The sequence below is a fragment of the Dendropsophus ebraccatus genome, chromosome 13 (genome assembly GCF_027789765.1).
Source record: "Dendropsophus ebraccatus isolate aDenEbr1 chromosome 13, aDenEbr1.pat, whole genome shotgun sequence".
In the NCBI taxonomy this organism is placed as follows: Eukaryota; Metazoa; Chordata; class Amphibia; order Anura; family Hylidae; genus Dendropsophus; species Dendropsophus ebraccatus.
The window spans coordinates 80,363,112-80,377,640 of record NC_091466.1 but is presented as its reverse complement, the minus strand read 5'-3'; the positions used below and the strand labels follow the sequence as shown (position 1 = coordinate 80,377,640).

The window sequence follows — 14,529 nt, the reverse complement described above, 5'->3', positions numbered from 1 at the left end:
AAAAAGTATAGCGCTACCCTTGTCCTCAGGAGAGGTGCTGTTTCTGGAAGATAGCAGTCAAATATTTTTAAGCCTGGACAACCTTTTATATTTAAGTAGGAAGCCCATATGTCAGGTGACTTTGCCTCCATCTTTCAGGGTTACATCTTACCCTTTAAGTGTTTGAGCTGCTCGGAGCACTCCGGACCTGTTTGTGTTCCCTGTGACACCTGTCTTACATATACCTGTGTGATGTGCCGGTCTGACTAAGTAGCCGTCAGGGGCGGACGTGTCCCTGAGGTGTCTGACCCTATACAGCCAAAGCTGGCAGTGGCAGGCAGTGTCGGGGGCCCCCTGATGGTCATGCCCAGTTGTCTATTCAGTCATGTATTTCTAGTAGATACAACAGAGGGATGGATGCTGACTATTGTGTTCACTGTAGGTTGGAGCAGCCGGATGCAAAGAGACTGCTCACAGAGGACGGTGCGGTGATGTCTGCTGCCCCCATGGCTGCCACAACCACTGCCGCTGCGCAGCCGGCGTATAACTATGCAAACTGGTACCAGGTATGTTGCTGCCGCTACCACCGCCATCTTGTTTCCTGTACTTCTCAATCTATTGTCTCCAGCTCTGAAGGGGATCAGTGCTCTCCTGTACTGACGTCTGCTCTGTCCTACCTTCTGCTTATTTTACAAAACCTGTACGGACCAATAACATCTTGTAGGCAGCCATTTTGTGTCGGCTCAAATCCTGCACTGAACACCAGAGGAAGACCCGACGGACCCCACTAACAAATAGTATTTATTGGTGGTGTGTAATCATAGTTTCCCTGATCCCGTCTACTTTGCTGGTACTGTAGCACTCTGCAGAAAAACTGTGCAGTGTAACCACTCTGTGGATTTCCCCTTAAAGGGATACTGTCAGCTGTAATTCCCATTCAAAGTGGCTGACACTGCTATATAGGAGCCTGGTCAGGGAGACACCTTAACCTTTCCTGTACATTGTATCAAAAGGCTCCTGGCATGCCTCCTCGCTCCCCCTCATCCCTGACAGCTGTCTGGCAGGCAGGGGAGGAGCTTAGGAGCTTGGGAACGCCTCTTTGACACTTAATAGAAGCATTACAGATCGGCACCCAGGGGGGAGGGGGGAAATGTCTCTATGATCTCTGAGCTGGGATAAGTAAATTCCCGACCCACGAGTGACCCAGCAAAGTGGTGGTCGGTAACTGAGGCTACACAGGAAGAGGGACACAATTCTAAGGTAAGCAGGCTTACTAATCAGAATCATTTGCAGAGTTGCTTTCTGTGAAATAACCTTCAGGAGATGAGTCCCCCTTTAAGGCTGCGATCACACACGTTGCAGTGCGCTTATGGTCAGAAATTCACCTTTGGTTTCCTTCTCTTGTAGCACTACAACTACCAGAACACCTGGAACTACGGACAGTACTACCACCCCCCCTCCACATGAACGCTGCCTGCACTTTCCTACATTTTGCAGCAGGAGTCGATATAAGTTATAAAAGTTTCTAATTTTGTCTTTCACTTTGGGGGAGGTAGTTTTGGCAGCGGAGGGCGGTGTGAGCGGTGGTAGGCCCCGGAGGGAGGCGGTGTGTCCCAGACTCCTCCCACTGGACGCTCTGTACATCCCCCATCTCTTCTATCTTCTGCTCCCGATTTTTTGTACAATACAACGCCTCCGACCTTCTGGACACATCGTTCACAGTTGGACTTTGTTTTGTTTCTTTTTTCCCCCTTGAAGAAAAGTGTTTAATAAAGGGAGGTGTGGGGGCGGGGTGCAGATGTGTCAGGGTGATGGACACATGCTGCACTCAGTATATATATATATATATATTTTTTGGTCATTCAGATTTTTAGAAACATTAATGTTTGTATTCATCTGTATGTACTTTCTCTTTTTATCACGTTTTGTTGTTAATAAAGTGTTGGCAAAGTCACCACCTTTATGGTTGTTGTTGTTTTTTTTTTTTAATATACTTAAAGGAGAACTCCAGCCAACAGTGTTTAATGTTATTACTTATGGAAAGTTAGACCGATTTTTTTTTTTTTTTTATGTACATTAATTATGGGAAATGCACATATAGGGCTATTTCCTTTAATTTAGTTGATCAGGGAGACTTCAAATACTCTGAAATACCGTGACATCACGAATCGGGGGTGTAATTACAATGGATTGTCCAGCAGGGGGCGCACTATATATAGAAGTTAATGAGTACCATTGACTTATATATATATATATATATATATATATATATATATATATATATATATATATATATATATATATATATATAGTGCGCCCCCTGCTGGACACTATGGATTGAATTGATGTGTATGTAAATGTAATATACAGTAAGTTTTTGATCGAATACATTTTATGGAATACTTTGTGGAGCGAGTGTCCTTGCTCTCTGCTCCCACATCCCGGTCCGCACTGCATGCCAGCTGCGTCCGCCCTCCCCCCACCCCGCAGGGAGCACAGCGGTCCCGGTGCTTCCTGTCCCCGGCCGGCATACACTGTGGGTCGGAGCCGGGATGTGGGAGCAGAGAGCGGCGGTGGGATAGTTAGAAATTGGAAGCTGGGAGGGGGAGCGGAGGAGGGGCATGATGAAGCCCTTCTGAGGAGCAGCAGTGCGGCGGCAGAGAAGTATTGGGAATAGCACAGGTACTACTCTTCTCTCCCTGCTTGGTGCCCTCTAATATACTGATTGATTTCATTTATGTAATACTTTGGGGAGCAAGGACACTCGCTCCACAAATTATTCCATAAATGTATTTGATCAAAAACACTGTATATTACATTTACATACATATCAATTGAATCCATAGTGTGTCCAGCAGGGGGCGCACTATGTATAGAAGTCAATAGTACTCATTGACTTCTATATATAGTGTGCCCCCTGCTGGACACTCCTTTGGAATTACACCCTGGTTCGTGATGTCACGGTTTTTCAGAGAATTTGAAGTCTCCCTGATCTACTAATTTAAAGGAAATAGCCCTATATGAGCATTTCCCATAATTAATGTATATTAGAAATTTGTCTAACTTTCCATAAGTAATAACATATCAAATACTTTTGGTTGAACATCTACTTTAAAGGGGAACTCCAGAGGGGGAAAATTTTTCTTTAATTGGTGGTATACAAATTTAGTAAATTACTTCTCTATAATAATCTCCAGTCTTCCAGTACTTATCAGCTGCTTGGAGTATAGTCACACGTTGAGAGGATCTCGTGCAGGGTTGTGCAGAGATCACCAGACTGCCGCTGCCCCCATCCTCCTCATTGGTTTTGCACACACAGCAGTAGTAGTCAGGACAGGGATTCCATAGATTCTGGCCTCTGATTGCTGTTCTATACTATAGCCTCTCACACAGACCAACATGGTGAGTAGCTCCGGGGTGGCTGACTGTCTACTTCTCCTATGAGGCACTAGGTACAGATTTCTTAAAGGGGTAATCCTATCTGGACAATCCTCAGGATAAGAGTCTCATAGATGCAGAATGCAGCAGGCACAGACCCCAATGATGCTCACTGTGTGGTACTACACGGCTCCTATCAGACTCACCGGCGGTCATGCAGCCAATGCTTTAGCTGTCCAGGCATGATGGGAATTGTAGTCTTACAACGGGGGGATATTTGACCCCTGTGTGCGAGGTTTACCAGGCTGAGGCTCATTCACACCACACTTATGGTCCTTTTACACGGGACGATTGATCGTTTGTTTTTGCACGATAACTGTAAAATCCGAACGATAATCGTACGTGTAAACGCAGGGAACGATCAAACGACGAGCAAAAAAATCGCTCATTTTGATCTTTCAACATGTTCTCAAATCATCGTTGACAAAAAATTCGCAGATCGTTCCGTGTAAACATTCTTTCACATAGTTAATTTTCCGTACGATGTATCATTCCGTCTAAACGCTGAGCGTTATAAAAAAAACATCGTTCATTCAAAATCGTTAATTGTGCAATTGGGCGAATTATCGCACCGTGTAAAAGTACCATTACAGGCACCAATGATGGTGGAGACGGCATTCTCTTCAAATCACTGGTAAAGGGGTTATTCATGCTGCCAGGGCCATGACAGCAATGTATACTTACCTGTTTTGGGCTGCCTGCTCTGGCTGTCAGCATTATCCATAAACTCTATACTGACCGACCATTTTCTACGGGAACAGCATGTCAGCGGATGTTACTGAAACGCTGACCGCTTCAGAGGGGGCAGCCCTGACAGGTAAGTATACATTACTGTCATATCCCTGGCCACATGGATAACTTATCCCAGACAAGGGGGAAACTGACTGGGGATTTAATAAGCCCAAAACACTCCTCCTGGGGGGGTGGGGCAGCTTTATCATGGTGTATTAGATCCCCCGCCGTGGCTGTTGGGCTTTATTAAGGGGCGGTTCAGGGTTAGTAAAAGCATGGCTTCCTTCTGGCAAAAAAAGCGCCATCCCTGTCCTCTGGTTGTGTGGGGTATTACAATTCAGCTTCATTCACTTCACTGGAACAGAGGTGCAAAGCTGCACACAACCTGAGGACAGGAGAGGCGCTGTTTCTGGGAGAAAGCAGCCATGTTAAACAAAGTCTGGACCCCTTTAAAAAAAAAAAAAAAGTCTTACAGTGATTTGAAGAGAATTGACCTCTGAATGGCAGCATCAGAGAGGGGCTCAGCATAGCCTGGAACAGGAATGGCCTGTTAGTCTGACCTGGGTCTGAGGAGAGAAGAGCCCAGATCAGAGCTTCATCCTGACAGGAAATTCTCACACTACAACAATCTTTATCAATAAAATAGAAGTCATTTTTTTAGTGATGCTGAACGAAGGTTATTATGAGCGGAATATACATGCAGCTGACCGAGAACAATGGATTCCACGGACAAACTGCGTAGTACAAAAAGAGCAAAAACATCTAAAAAAATAAAAGAACCTGCACAACTATAAATAAGTCATAAAGAAGCGCGGACCCCATAGGTCACTGCACGTGACGGCGGGCTGCCCGAGAGGTCACTGCACAGGACTACAGATGATGGAACAGCGCTGATGTTCAGGTTCGTATGCACTCAAACCAAGGGCATTTGACTCCCGCAGTCTTCCCATTCCGTGGGGAAGGTGGAGACCGCACAAGTCCCGCCTGGGCCATAGGTTGTATCCCTATTTTCCAGGTGGAACTTCAAGAAACGGGAAGACTGCGGGACCTGAACATCAGCGCTGTTCCATCATCTCTACACAGGACACGGCTGCAGGAAATACCAACACTTGCTGCTGTGTCTCCACCCAAGATTATGGTGATTGTCCAAAGCAAGAGGGACCTAGAGAGGGAATAAATGCCTGCGTCTACAGCACCAGTGCCAAACTCCGGCCCTACAGCTGTTACAAGACTACAACTCCCATCATGCATGGAGAGGGTTGTCCAGGCATGATGGGAATTGTAGTTTTGAAACCGCTGTAGGGCCGGAGTTTGAAAGAGGTTGTCCATGCTTAGAAGAACCACCCCGTCCTCAGGTTGTGAGTGATGCTACAGCTTTGCTCCATTCACTTTACTAGAACTGAGCTGCAATACTGCACACAGCCTGAGGACAGGGGTGGAGCTGTTTCTAATCTTGGATAACTCCTTTAAAGGGAGCAGGGTGTTCCAGTAACGCTGCTCCCCCATCATGTAATTGGGGAACCAAGGGGTATGGCCACAGACACAGATGGGACACCCACTCTCCTAATGGCCCATGACCGGACCCCTTACTCCCCACTTTATACAGGTAAACCCTTAAAGGGGCACTCCAGAGGAAACATGTTTTCAAATCAACTGGTGTCAGAAAGTTCTATAGAAGATTTGTTTACTTCTATAGAAATATATCCAGTGTTCCAGTACTTATCAGCTGCTGTATGTCCTGCAGGAAGGGGTGTTTGCTCTCCAGTCTGACACAGTGCTCTCTGCTGCCACCTCTGTCCATGTCAGGAACTGTCCAGAGCAGCAGCAAATCCCAATAGAAAACCTCTCCTGCTCTAGACAGTTCCTGACATGGACAGAGGTGGCAGCAGAGAGCACTGTGTCAGACTGGAGAGAACACCACTTCCTGCAGGACATACAGCAGCTGATAAGTACTGAAAGACTGGAGCTTTTGATATAGAAGTAACTTACAATCTGTATTAATTTCTGACCCAGGTGTCTGGAGGTGACGGCTACACTGTAGGCCGTCAGATCACATGCCATCCGCCATCATCCCCCCTTCAGCTCAGTGAGCCATTGATGTTAGTCAGCATAGCGCACACGGCCCATAACTGGTTGGCTATGGCCCCTAAAGCGTATGGTAGAATGTTATCGAACAGGTGGTAGTGGCGGACCCGCTCTATGTCCTGGTTGATGCAGATCCTCAGGCGGGCCAGGGAGTTGATGTCCTTGTTGAGTGTGGAGGAGTGGTCCGTGTTCTTGTCTATGTGCGGCCCGCACCTCACCACCTCCTCCCGGCCATAATCCGTGTCCTTCATAACAATCTCGTTCCCATGGTGACTCTTGGCCGCGTCTCTTATTTGCGCTCCTGCCACGGTCTCCTCCACGTTCTCGGTGGTGGTCACCACCTCCTCCACCAGCTTCTCTTCGGTCACCACCTCCTCCACCACCACATCCACCTCTCCAGCAGACTGCTCCAGCTCCACCACCGCATCTTCTACTCCGCTGGAGGTGGTCACCACCAGGGTCTCCTGCACTTCTTCGCTGGCGGATGCCAGGATGAACATGGCGTTCTGGTCTGAGGAGGGCTGGCTCACCATGACGGTGTCGCGGCACTCTCTGGGGAGGGCGGTGGTGGTGATTATAGGGGGGATGACCACAAAGGCACCAATGGACTCCACCAAGTCTTGGATGAGGAAATCCTTCTCGGTGACCACCCAGTCTCCAGGCTCCAACAACTCCAAGATGCCGGATGACTTTATGATGTCTCTCTTTGAGGCGCAGCCAGAATAGAGGGGGCTTATGAATATGACGGCTCCGTGGGGGGCGATGCCCAGCAGGCCTTGGTATACAGCGTGGTTATAGTATATCTGAGAGGGTATACTGTCCGTGTTGTTGGTCTGGACCTTAATCTCAGCACAATGTAAAGTCACCCGGGCACGGGGGTAAGAGGCCTTGAAGCATTCGGGCACATCCTGGCATCCAGTTTCCCGGCTGCGCCAAAGCGGTATCTCCCCCAGGACCAGATACAAGTAGTGCGCCCAGGTGACGACGATGCGGCCCACCCTGCTCGGGGAAACGTTAAAGCGGATGCCGAGATCCTGATCGTGGAATCCCTGACGGACTTTACATAAGAATAAGAAGAACTGGTCGATGTGCGGCATGGCCTCCGGTGCTGACCCCTCGCCGACACTCAACTCCCCCTCCTGTTGGCACCGCTTCCATTTCACCGGGTTGCCCTCCGTTTCTGTCAAAGTTGAAAAAACGACTTTTAAGGTGGAGTAGTCCTTAAATCCGGTGTAGAAGTGGATGAGATCGGAGTCGGAGGAAAAGCGCTCCAGAAAGAAGAGGTTCTTCTCCAGGGCGGCGTTGCGTCGCTGTAACCTGGCGATCTCCTCGCGGGCGGCGTGCAGCATTTCTGTGTCGGTCATGGGGGGCAGGTCGTAGCAGTGGTCCAGGATGGAGGCCGTCATCTCCACCGCCGGAGGGGGAGGCGGCGGCTTATTGTTCTGCACTGGGGGCAGCGAGGGCAGGATGGGCTGCAGCATGTTCTTACTGCTCCTGGGGAGGAAGGAGACGACAGATCAGCCTCATCACACACATATATATATATACTGGATATAGATGTTTCTGGATTATCAGCTATGAGGGGTCGGCCGCTGGACGTAGAAGATGGCAAAACCTGTTTCTTTTTTATGGTGCTCTTTACAACCACCTATAGTAGCCATAAGCCGACTGGAAGGGGCCCTTAAAGAGGTATTCCGCTCAGGTAAAATACAAGCTCCTGGAGACTTAACAATTCCTTCCATATAAGTCATTAGCTTATCTGTCTCCTTCCCCCAGTTCTCAGCTGCTGCTTTCTGCCAAAGACACAAAACAGTGTGCAAGCTTCTCTCTCCGACTCCCCCGACTCCCCGAGACGGCTGATGTAAAGAAGTCCCTGGCAGGCAGTCTCTGCACTCTGTGATGCCGAGAGGGTTAATAGTAGGTCAAGCAGCTGATGACCTCACTGACATTGACCCTACCAGCCTCGGAGTGCAGATACAGCCTGCCAGAGACTTGTATACATCAGCCGTCTCAGAAGGGAGGAAGGGGAGACAGAGAGAGACTTACACACAGATTCCTGTGTCTTCAACAGGAAGCAGCAGCTCAGAACTGGGGGAAGGAGACAGATAAGGTAATGGCACGTATGGAAGGAATTGTTAGTCTTCAGAATGGTCTCAGTAGTCGCTCCCCTCCCCCCACCGCCTTGTTATCCACTATCCTGGGAATACCCCTTTAATAGACAACAGTAAAAGCTTTTTACCCAGAATTCCTTTTTGGGATGGACGTCTGCTCTGGGGTCACCTCATCTGTCGACCACTGGAAGATGCACGGAACGCTGTACGGCTTCAGATTCCGCTTTCCTGTTAATGTCCTCACAAAATCAGACGGGAGGAAATGCTTGGAGCAAACTCTGGTGCAGCTGGAGACCTGAAATACAGAGGACAAGATGGCGGAGTGTGAGGAGAGGAGACCCAACATACATGGGACAAGATGGCGGAGTGTGAGGAGAGCCGACATACAGGGGACAAGATGGCGGAGTGTGAGGAGAGCCGACATACAGGTGACAAGATGGCGGAGTGTGAGGAGAGCCGACATACAGGTGACAAGATGGCGGAGTGTGAGGAGAGCCGACATACAGGGGACAAGATGGCGGAGTGTGAGGAGAGGAGACCCAACATACATGGGACAAGATGGCGGAGTGTGAGGAGAGCCGACATACAGGTGACAAGATGGCGGAGTGTGAGGAGAGCCGACATACAGGGGACAAGATGGCGGAGTGTGAGGAGAGCCGACATACAGGTGACAAGATGGCGGAGTGTGAGGAGAGCCGACATACAGGGGACAAGATGGCGGAGTGTGAGGAGAGCCGACATACAGGGGACAAGATGGCGGAGTGTGAGGAGAGCCAACATACAGGGGACAAGATGGCAGAGTGTGAGGAGAGCCGACACACATGGGACAGGATGGCGGAGTGTGAGGAGAGCCGACATACAGGGGACAAGATGGCGGAGTGTGAGGAGAGCCGACATACAGAGGACAAGATGGCGGAGTGTGAGGAGACCCAACATACATGGGACAGGATGGCGGAGTGTGAGGAGACCCGACATACAGGGGACAAGATGGCGGAGTGTGAGGAGAGCCGACATACAGGGGACAAGATGGCGGAGTGTGAGGAGAGCCGACATACAGGGGACAAGATGGCGGAGTGTGAGGAGAGCCGACATACAGGGGACAAGATGGCGGAGTGTGAGGAGAGCCGACATACAGGGGACAAGATGGCGGAGTGTGAGGAGAGGAGACCCAACATACAGGGGACAAGATGGCGGAGTGTGAGGAGACCCGACATACAGGGGACAAGATGGCGGAGTGTGAGGAGACCCAACATACAGAGGACAAGATGGCGGAGTGTGAGGAGAGCCGACATACAGGGGACAAGATGGCGGAGTGTGAGGAGAGCCAACATACAGGGGACAAGATGGCGGAGTGTGAGGAGAGCCGACATACAGGGGACAAGATGGCGGCGTGTGAGGAGAGGAGACCTGAAATACAGAGGACAAGATGGCGGAGTGTGAGGAGAGCCGACATACATGGGACAAGATGGCGGAGTGTGAGGAGAGCCAACATACATGGGACAAGATGGCGGAGTGTGAGGAGAGCCGACATACAGGGGACAAGATGGCGGAGTGTGAGGAGAGCCGACATACAGGGGACAAGATGGCGGAGTGTGAGGAGACCCAACATACAGGAGACAAGATGGCGGAGTGTGAGGAGAGGAGACCCAACATACAGAGGACAAGATGGCGGAGTGTGAGGAGACCCGACATACAGGGGACAAGATGGCGGAGTGTGAGGAGAGCCGACATACAGGGGACAAGATGGCGGAGTGTGAGGAGACCCAACATACAGAGGACAAGATGGCGGAGTATGAGGAGACCCGACATACAGGGGACAAGATGGCGGAGTGTGAGGAGAGGAGACCTGAAATACAGAGGACAAGATGGCGGAGTGTGAGGAGAGCCGACATACAGGGGACAAGATGGCGGAGTGTGAGGAGAGCCGACATACAGAGGACAAGATGGCGGAGTGTGAGGAGAGGAGACCCAACATACAGGGGACAAGATGGCGGAGTGTGAGGAGAGCCGACATACAGGGGACAAGATGGCGGAGTGTGAGGAGAGGAGACCCGACATACAGGGGACAAGATGGCGGAGTGTGAGGAGACCCGACATACAGGGGACAAGATGGCGGAGTGTGAGGAGAGGAGACCCGACATACAGGAGACAAGATGGCGGAGTGTGAGGAGAGCCGACATACAGGGGACAAGATGGCGGAGTGTGAGGAGAGCTGACACAGCTGTGGAGGCCGCAGTACTTATACCAAATCTTATATCAATGGCCCCAACCGGTGACTCCCCAGATGTTGCAAAACTCCCATCATGCACTGGCAGCCTAAGGCTATTCAGCTGATTGCAGCACTGTCATCAGGGCATGCTGGGGGTTGTAGTACTGCAGGCAGTATAAGGACATGCTGGGGGTTGTACTGCTGCAGGCAGTATAAGGACATGCTGGGGGTTGTAGTACTGCAGGCAGTATAAGGACATGCTGGGGGCTGTAGTGCTGCAGGCAGTATAAGGACATGCTGGGGGTTGTACTGCTGCAGGCAGTATAAGGACATGCTGGGGGTTGTAGTACTGCAGGCAGTATAAAGACATGCTGGGGGTTGTAGTACTGCAGGCAGCATCAGGGCATGCTGGGGGTTGTAGTACTGCAGGCAGTATAAGGACATGCTGGGGGTTGTAGTACTGCAGGCAGTATAAGGACATGCTGGGGGTTGTAGTGCTGCAGGCAGTATAAGGACATGCTGGGGGTTGTAGTACTGCAGGCAGTATAAGGACATGCTGGGGGTTGTAGTACTGCAGGCAGTATAAGGACATGCTGGGGGTTGTAGTACTGCAGGCAGTATAAGGACATGCTGGGGGTTGTAGTGCTGCAGGCAGTATAAGGACATGCTGGGGGTTGTACTGCTGCAGGCAGTATAAGGACATGCTGGGGGTTGTAGTACTGCAGGCAGTATAAAGACATGCTGGGGGTTGTAGTACTGCAGGCAGCATCAGGACATGCTGGGGGTTGTAGTACTGCAGGCAGTATAAGGACATGCTGGGGGTTGTAGTACTGCAGGCAGTATAAGGACATGCTGGGGGTTGTAGTGCTGCAGGCAGTATAAGGACGAGCTGGGGGTTGTAGTACTGCAGGCAGTATAAGGACATGCTGGGGGTTGTAGTACTGCAGGCAGTATAAGGACATGCTGGGGGTTGTAGTACTGCAGGCAGTATAAGGACATGCTGGGGGTTGTAGTACTGCAGGCAGCATCAGGGAATGCTGGGGGTTGTAGTACTGCAGGCAGTATAAGGACATGCTGGGGGTTGTAGTGCTGCAGGCAGTATAAGGACATGCTGGGGGTTGTAGTACTACAGGCAGTATAAGGACATGCTGGGGGTTGTAGTGCTGCAGGCAGTATAAGGGCATGCTGGGAGTTGTAGTGCTGCAGGCAGTATGAGGACATGCTGGGGGTTGTAGTGCTGCAGGCAGCATCAGGGCATGCTGGGGGTTGTAGTACTGCAGGCAGTATAAGGACATGCTGGGGGTTGTAGTACTGCAGGCAGTATAAGGGCATGCTGGGAGTTGTAGTGCTGCAGGCAGTATAAGGACATGCTGGGGGTTGTAGTGCTGCAGGCAGTATAAGGACATGCTGGGGGGTGTAGTACTGCAGGCAGTATAAGGACATGCTGGGGGTTGTAGTACTGCAGGCAGTATAAGGACATGCTGGGGGTTATAGTACTGCAGGCAGTATAAGGACATGCTGGGGGTTGTAGTACTGCAGGCAGCATCAGGGAATGCTGGGGGTTGTAGTACTGCAGGCAGTATAAGGACATGCTGGGGGTTGTAGTACTGCAGGCAGTATAAGGACATGCTGGGGGTTGTAGTACTGCAGGCAGTATAAGGACATGCTGGGGGTTGTAGTACTGCAGGCAGTATAAGGGCATGCTGGGGGTTGTAGTACTGCAGGCAGCATCAGGGCATGCTGGGGGTTGTAGTACTGCAGGCAGTATAAGGACATGCTGGGGGTTGTAGTGCTGCAGGCAGTATAAGGACATGCTGGGGGTTGTAGTGCTGCAGGCAGCATAAGGACATGCTGGGGGTTATAGTACTGCAGGCAGCATCAGGGCATGCTGGGAGTTGTAGTTACCTTGAAGTTGGGCCCGGGCTCCCTGCGGATCCGGTTCAGCCAGTCCCGGTGTCTCTGCGGCTCCACATGGAAGGCCGGGATCCGGTGGAAGGAGATCTTCTTGTCCGCATTGTACCGGGAGTCGCTGTTACAGAAGGGCACACAGCAGTGATAGGCAGCCATGTGGGGAGCCGCGGCCTACAGCATGCCGGACCCGCGGATGGACACAATGCCCGGCCCGACTACACACAGCGCCGGCCCCGCCACCCGCCTTCCAGCAGCTTTCAAACTTGCCAGGCTACGCAGCACCATCCGCGAGCATACAACTGCGCGCATGCGCGATGGACTATTTCCTCCGTGACGCATGCGCAAATGGTCTAACTCGCGCACCACTTCCGACATTCTCGGCGGTGGCTTACGATCAGCAGAGCGCATGCGCCTGGCGTACAACCGGTGATAGAGAGTGCGCATGCTTATGCAGTTTTCTCCAGCAACTCCCATCATGCCCGGATGGTGTAAGCCAGTGCCGGGCATGCTGGGGATTGTAGTTGTGCAGCACAGGTTGGTGACAGGACTATAGTGCATACAGCAGCTGGATACCACCCCCGCCTCAGTCTGACTCCCATTCTCAGTACAGGAGGCACTCAGTGGCTTAAAGGAATTATCCATCCAGTATTACAAGAACAATGCTGCTTTCTCCCGGAAACAGCGCCACCCCCCGTCCTCAAGTCTCTTGTGGGGTTTACAGCTCTGTGAATGGAACTGCACTGTAATCCCTCACACAGCCTGAGGACAGGGGGGCGCTGCTTCTGCAAGAAAAGTAGCAGTTAGTGTAATCCTGGAAACATCCAGAAAAAGATCGATAGCCTGCCCATAGAGTAGCCTGCCCATAGACTGGCCTGCCCATACAGTAACCTGCCCATAGAGTAGCCTGCCCATAGAGTAGCCTGCCCATAGACTAGCCTGCCCGTAGAGTAGCCTGCCCATAGACTGGCCTGCCCATAGACTAGCCTGTCCATAGAGTAGCCTGCCCATAGAGTAGCCTGCCCATAGACTAGCCTGCCCATAGAGTAGCCTGCCCATAGAGTAGCCTGCCCGTAGAGTAGCCTGCCCGTAGACTAGCCTGCCCGTAGAGTAGCCTGCCCATAGACCAGCCTGCCCATAGAGTAGCCTGCCCATAGACTAGCCTGCCCATAGAGTAGCCTGCCCATAGACTAGCCTGCCCATAGAGTAGCCTGCCCATAGACTAGCCTGCTCATAGACTAGCCTGCCCATAGACTGGCCTGCCCATAGAGTAGCCTGCCCATAGACTAGCCTGTCCATACAGTAGCCTGCCCATAGACTAGCCTGCCCATACAGTAACCTGTCCATAGACTAGCCTGCCCATAGACTAGCCTGCCCATACAGTAACCTATCGCTAGAGTAGCCTTCCCATAGACTAGCCTGCCCATACAGTAACCTATCCCCAGAGTAGCCTGCCCATAGAGTAGCCTGCCCATAGACTAGCCTGCCCATACAGTAACCTGCCCATAGACTAGCCTGCCCATAGACTAGCCTGCCCATAGACTAGCCTGCCCATAGAGTAGCCTGCCCGTAGAGAAGGCTGCCCATAGAGTAGCCTGCCCATAGACTAGCCTGCCCATAGAGTAGCCTGCCCATAGAGTAGCCTGCCCGTAGACTAGCCAGCCCGTAGAGTAGCCTGCCCGTAGACTAGCCTGCCCGTAGACTAGCCTGCCCGTAGACTAGCCTGCCCGTAGACTAGCCTGCCCGTAGAGTAGCCTGCCCATCGACTAGCCTGCCCATAGACTAGCCTGCTCATAGACTAGCCTGCCCATAGACTGGCCTGCCCATAGAGTAGCCTGCCCATAGACTAGCCTGTCCATACAGTAGCCTGCCCATAGACTAGCCTGCCCATACAGTAACCTGTCCATAGACTAGCCTGCCCATAGACTAGCCTGTCCATACAGTAGCCTGCCCATAGAGTAGCCTTCCCATAGACTAGCCTGCCCATACAGTAACCTGTCCCTAGAGTAGCCTGCCCATAGACTAGCCTGCCCATACAGTAACCTGTCCCTAGAGTAGCCTGCCCAT

The 14,529-nt window shown here is 51.4% G+C and overlaps 2 protein-coding genes across 3 annotated transcripts in view; one reads left to right on the top strand and one right to left on the bottom strand.

Moving 5' to 3' along the window:
* PRPF39 (pre-mRNA processing factor 39) overlaps positions 1-1,933 on the top strand; it is a 32,967-nt gene extending 31,034 nt beyond the window's left edge. For both annotated transcript variants that reach the window (XM_069950941.1, XM_069950940.1), the window contains exons 13-14: positions 422-545; positions 1,387-1,933. In XM_069950941.1, the coding sequence (XP_069807042.1) occupies positions 422-545; positions 1,387-1,446 (184 nt within the window). In that variant the 3' untranslated portion in view covers positions 1,447-1,933. The remainder of the gene's footprint in view (positions 1-421; positions 546-1,386) is intronic.
* A 2,846-nt stretch (positions 1,934-4,779) lies between these two features.
* Positions 4,780-12,762, bottom strand: LOC138770658 (uncharacterized). Its single transcript, XM_069949783.1, has 3 exons — positions 12,460-12,762; positions 8,474-8,640; positions 4,780-7,728 (listed from the first exon to the last, which is right to left on the bottom strand). The coding sequence occupies exons 1-3, from the start codon at positions 12,619-12,621 to the stop codon at positions 6,228-6,230; spliced, it is 1,830 nt and encodes a 609-aa protein (XP_069805884.1). The 5' UTR covers positions 12,622-12,762; the 3' UTR covers positions 4,780-6,227.
* Between the last annotated feature and the right edge of the window lie 1,767 nt (positions 12,763-14,529).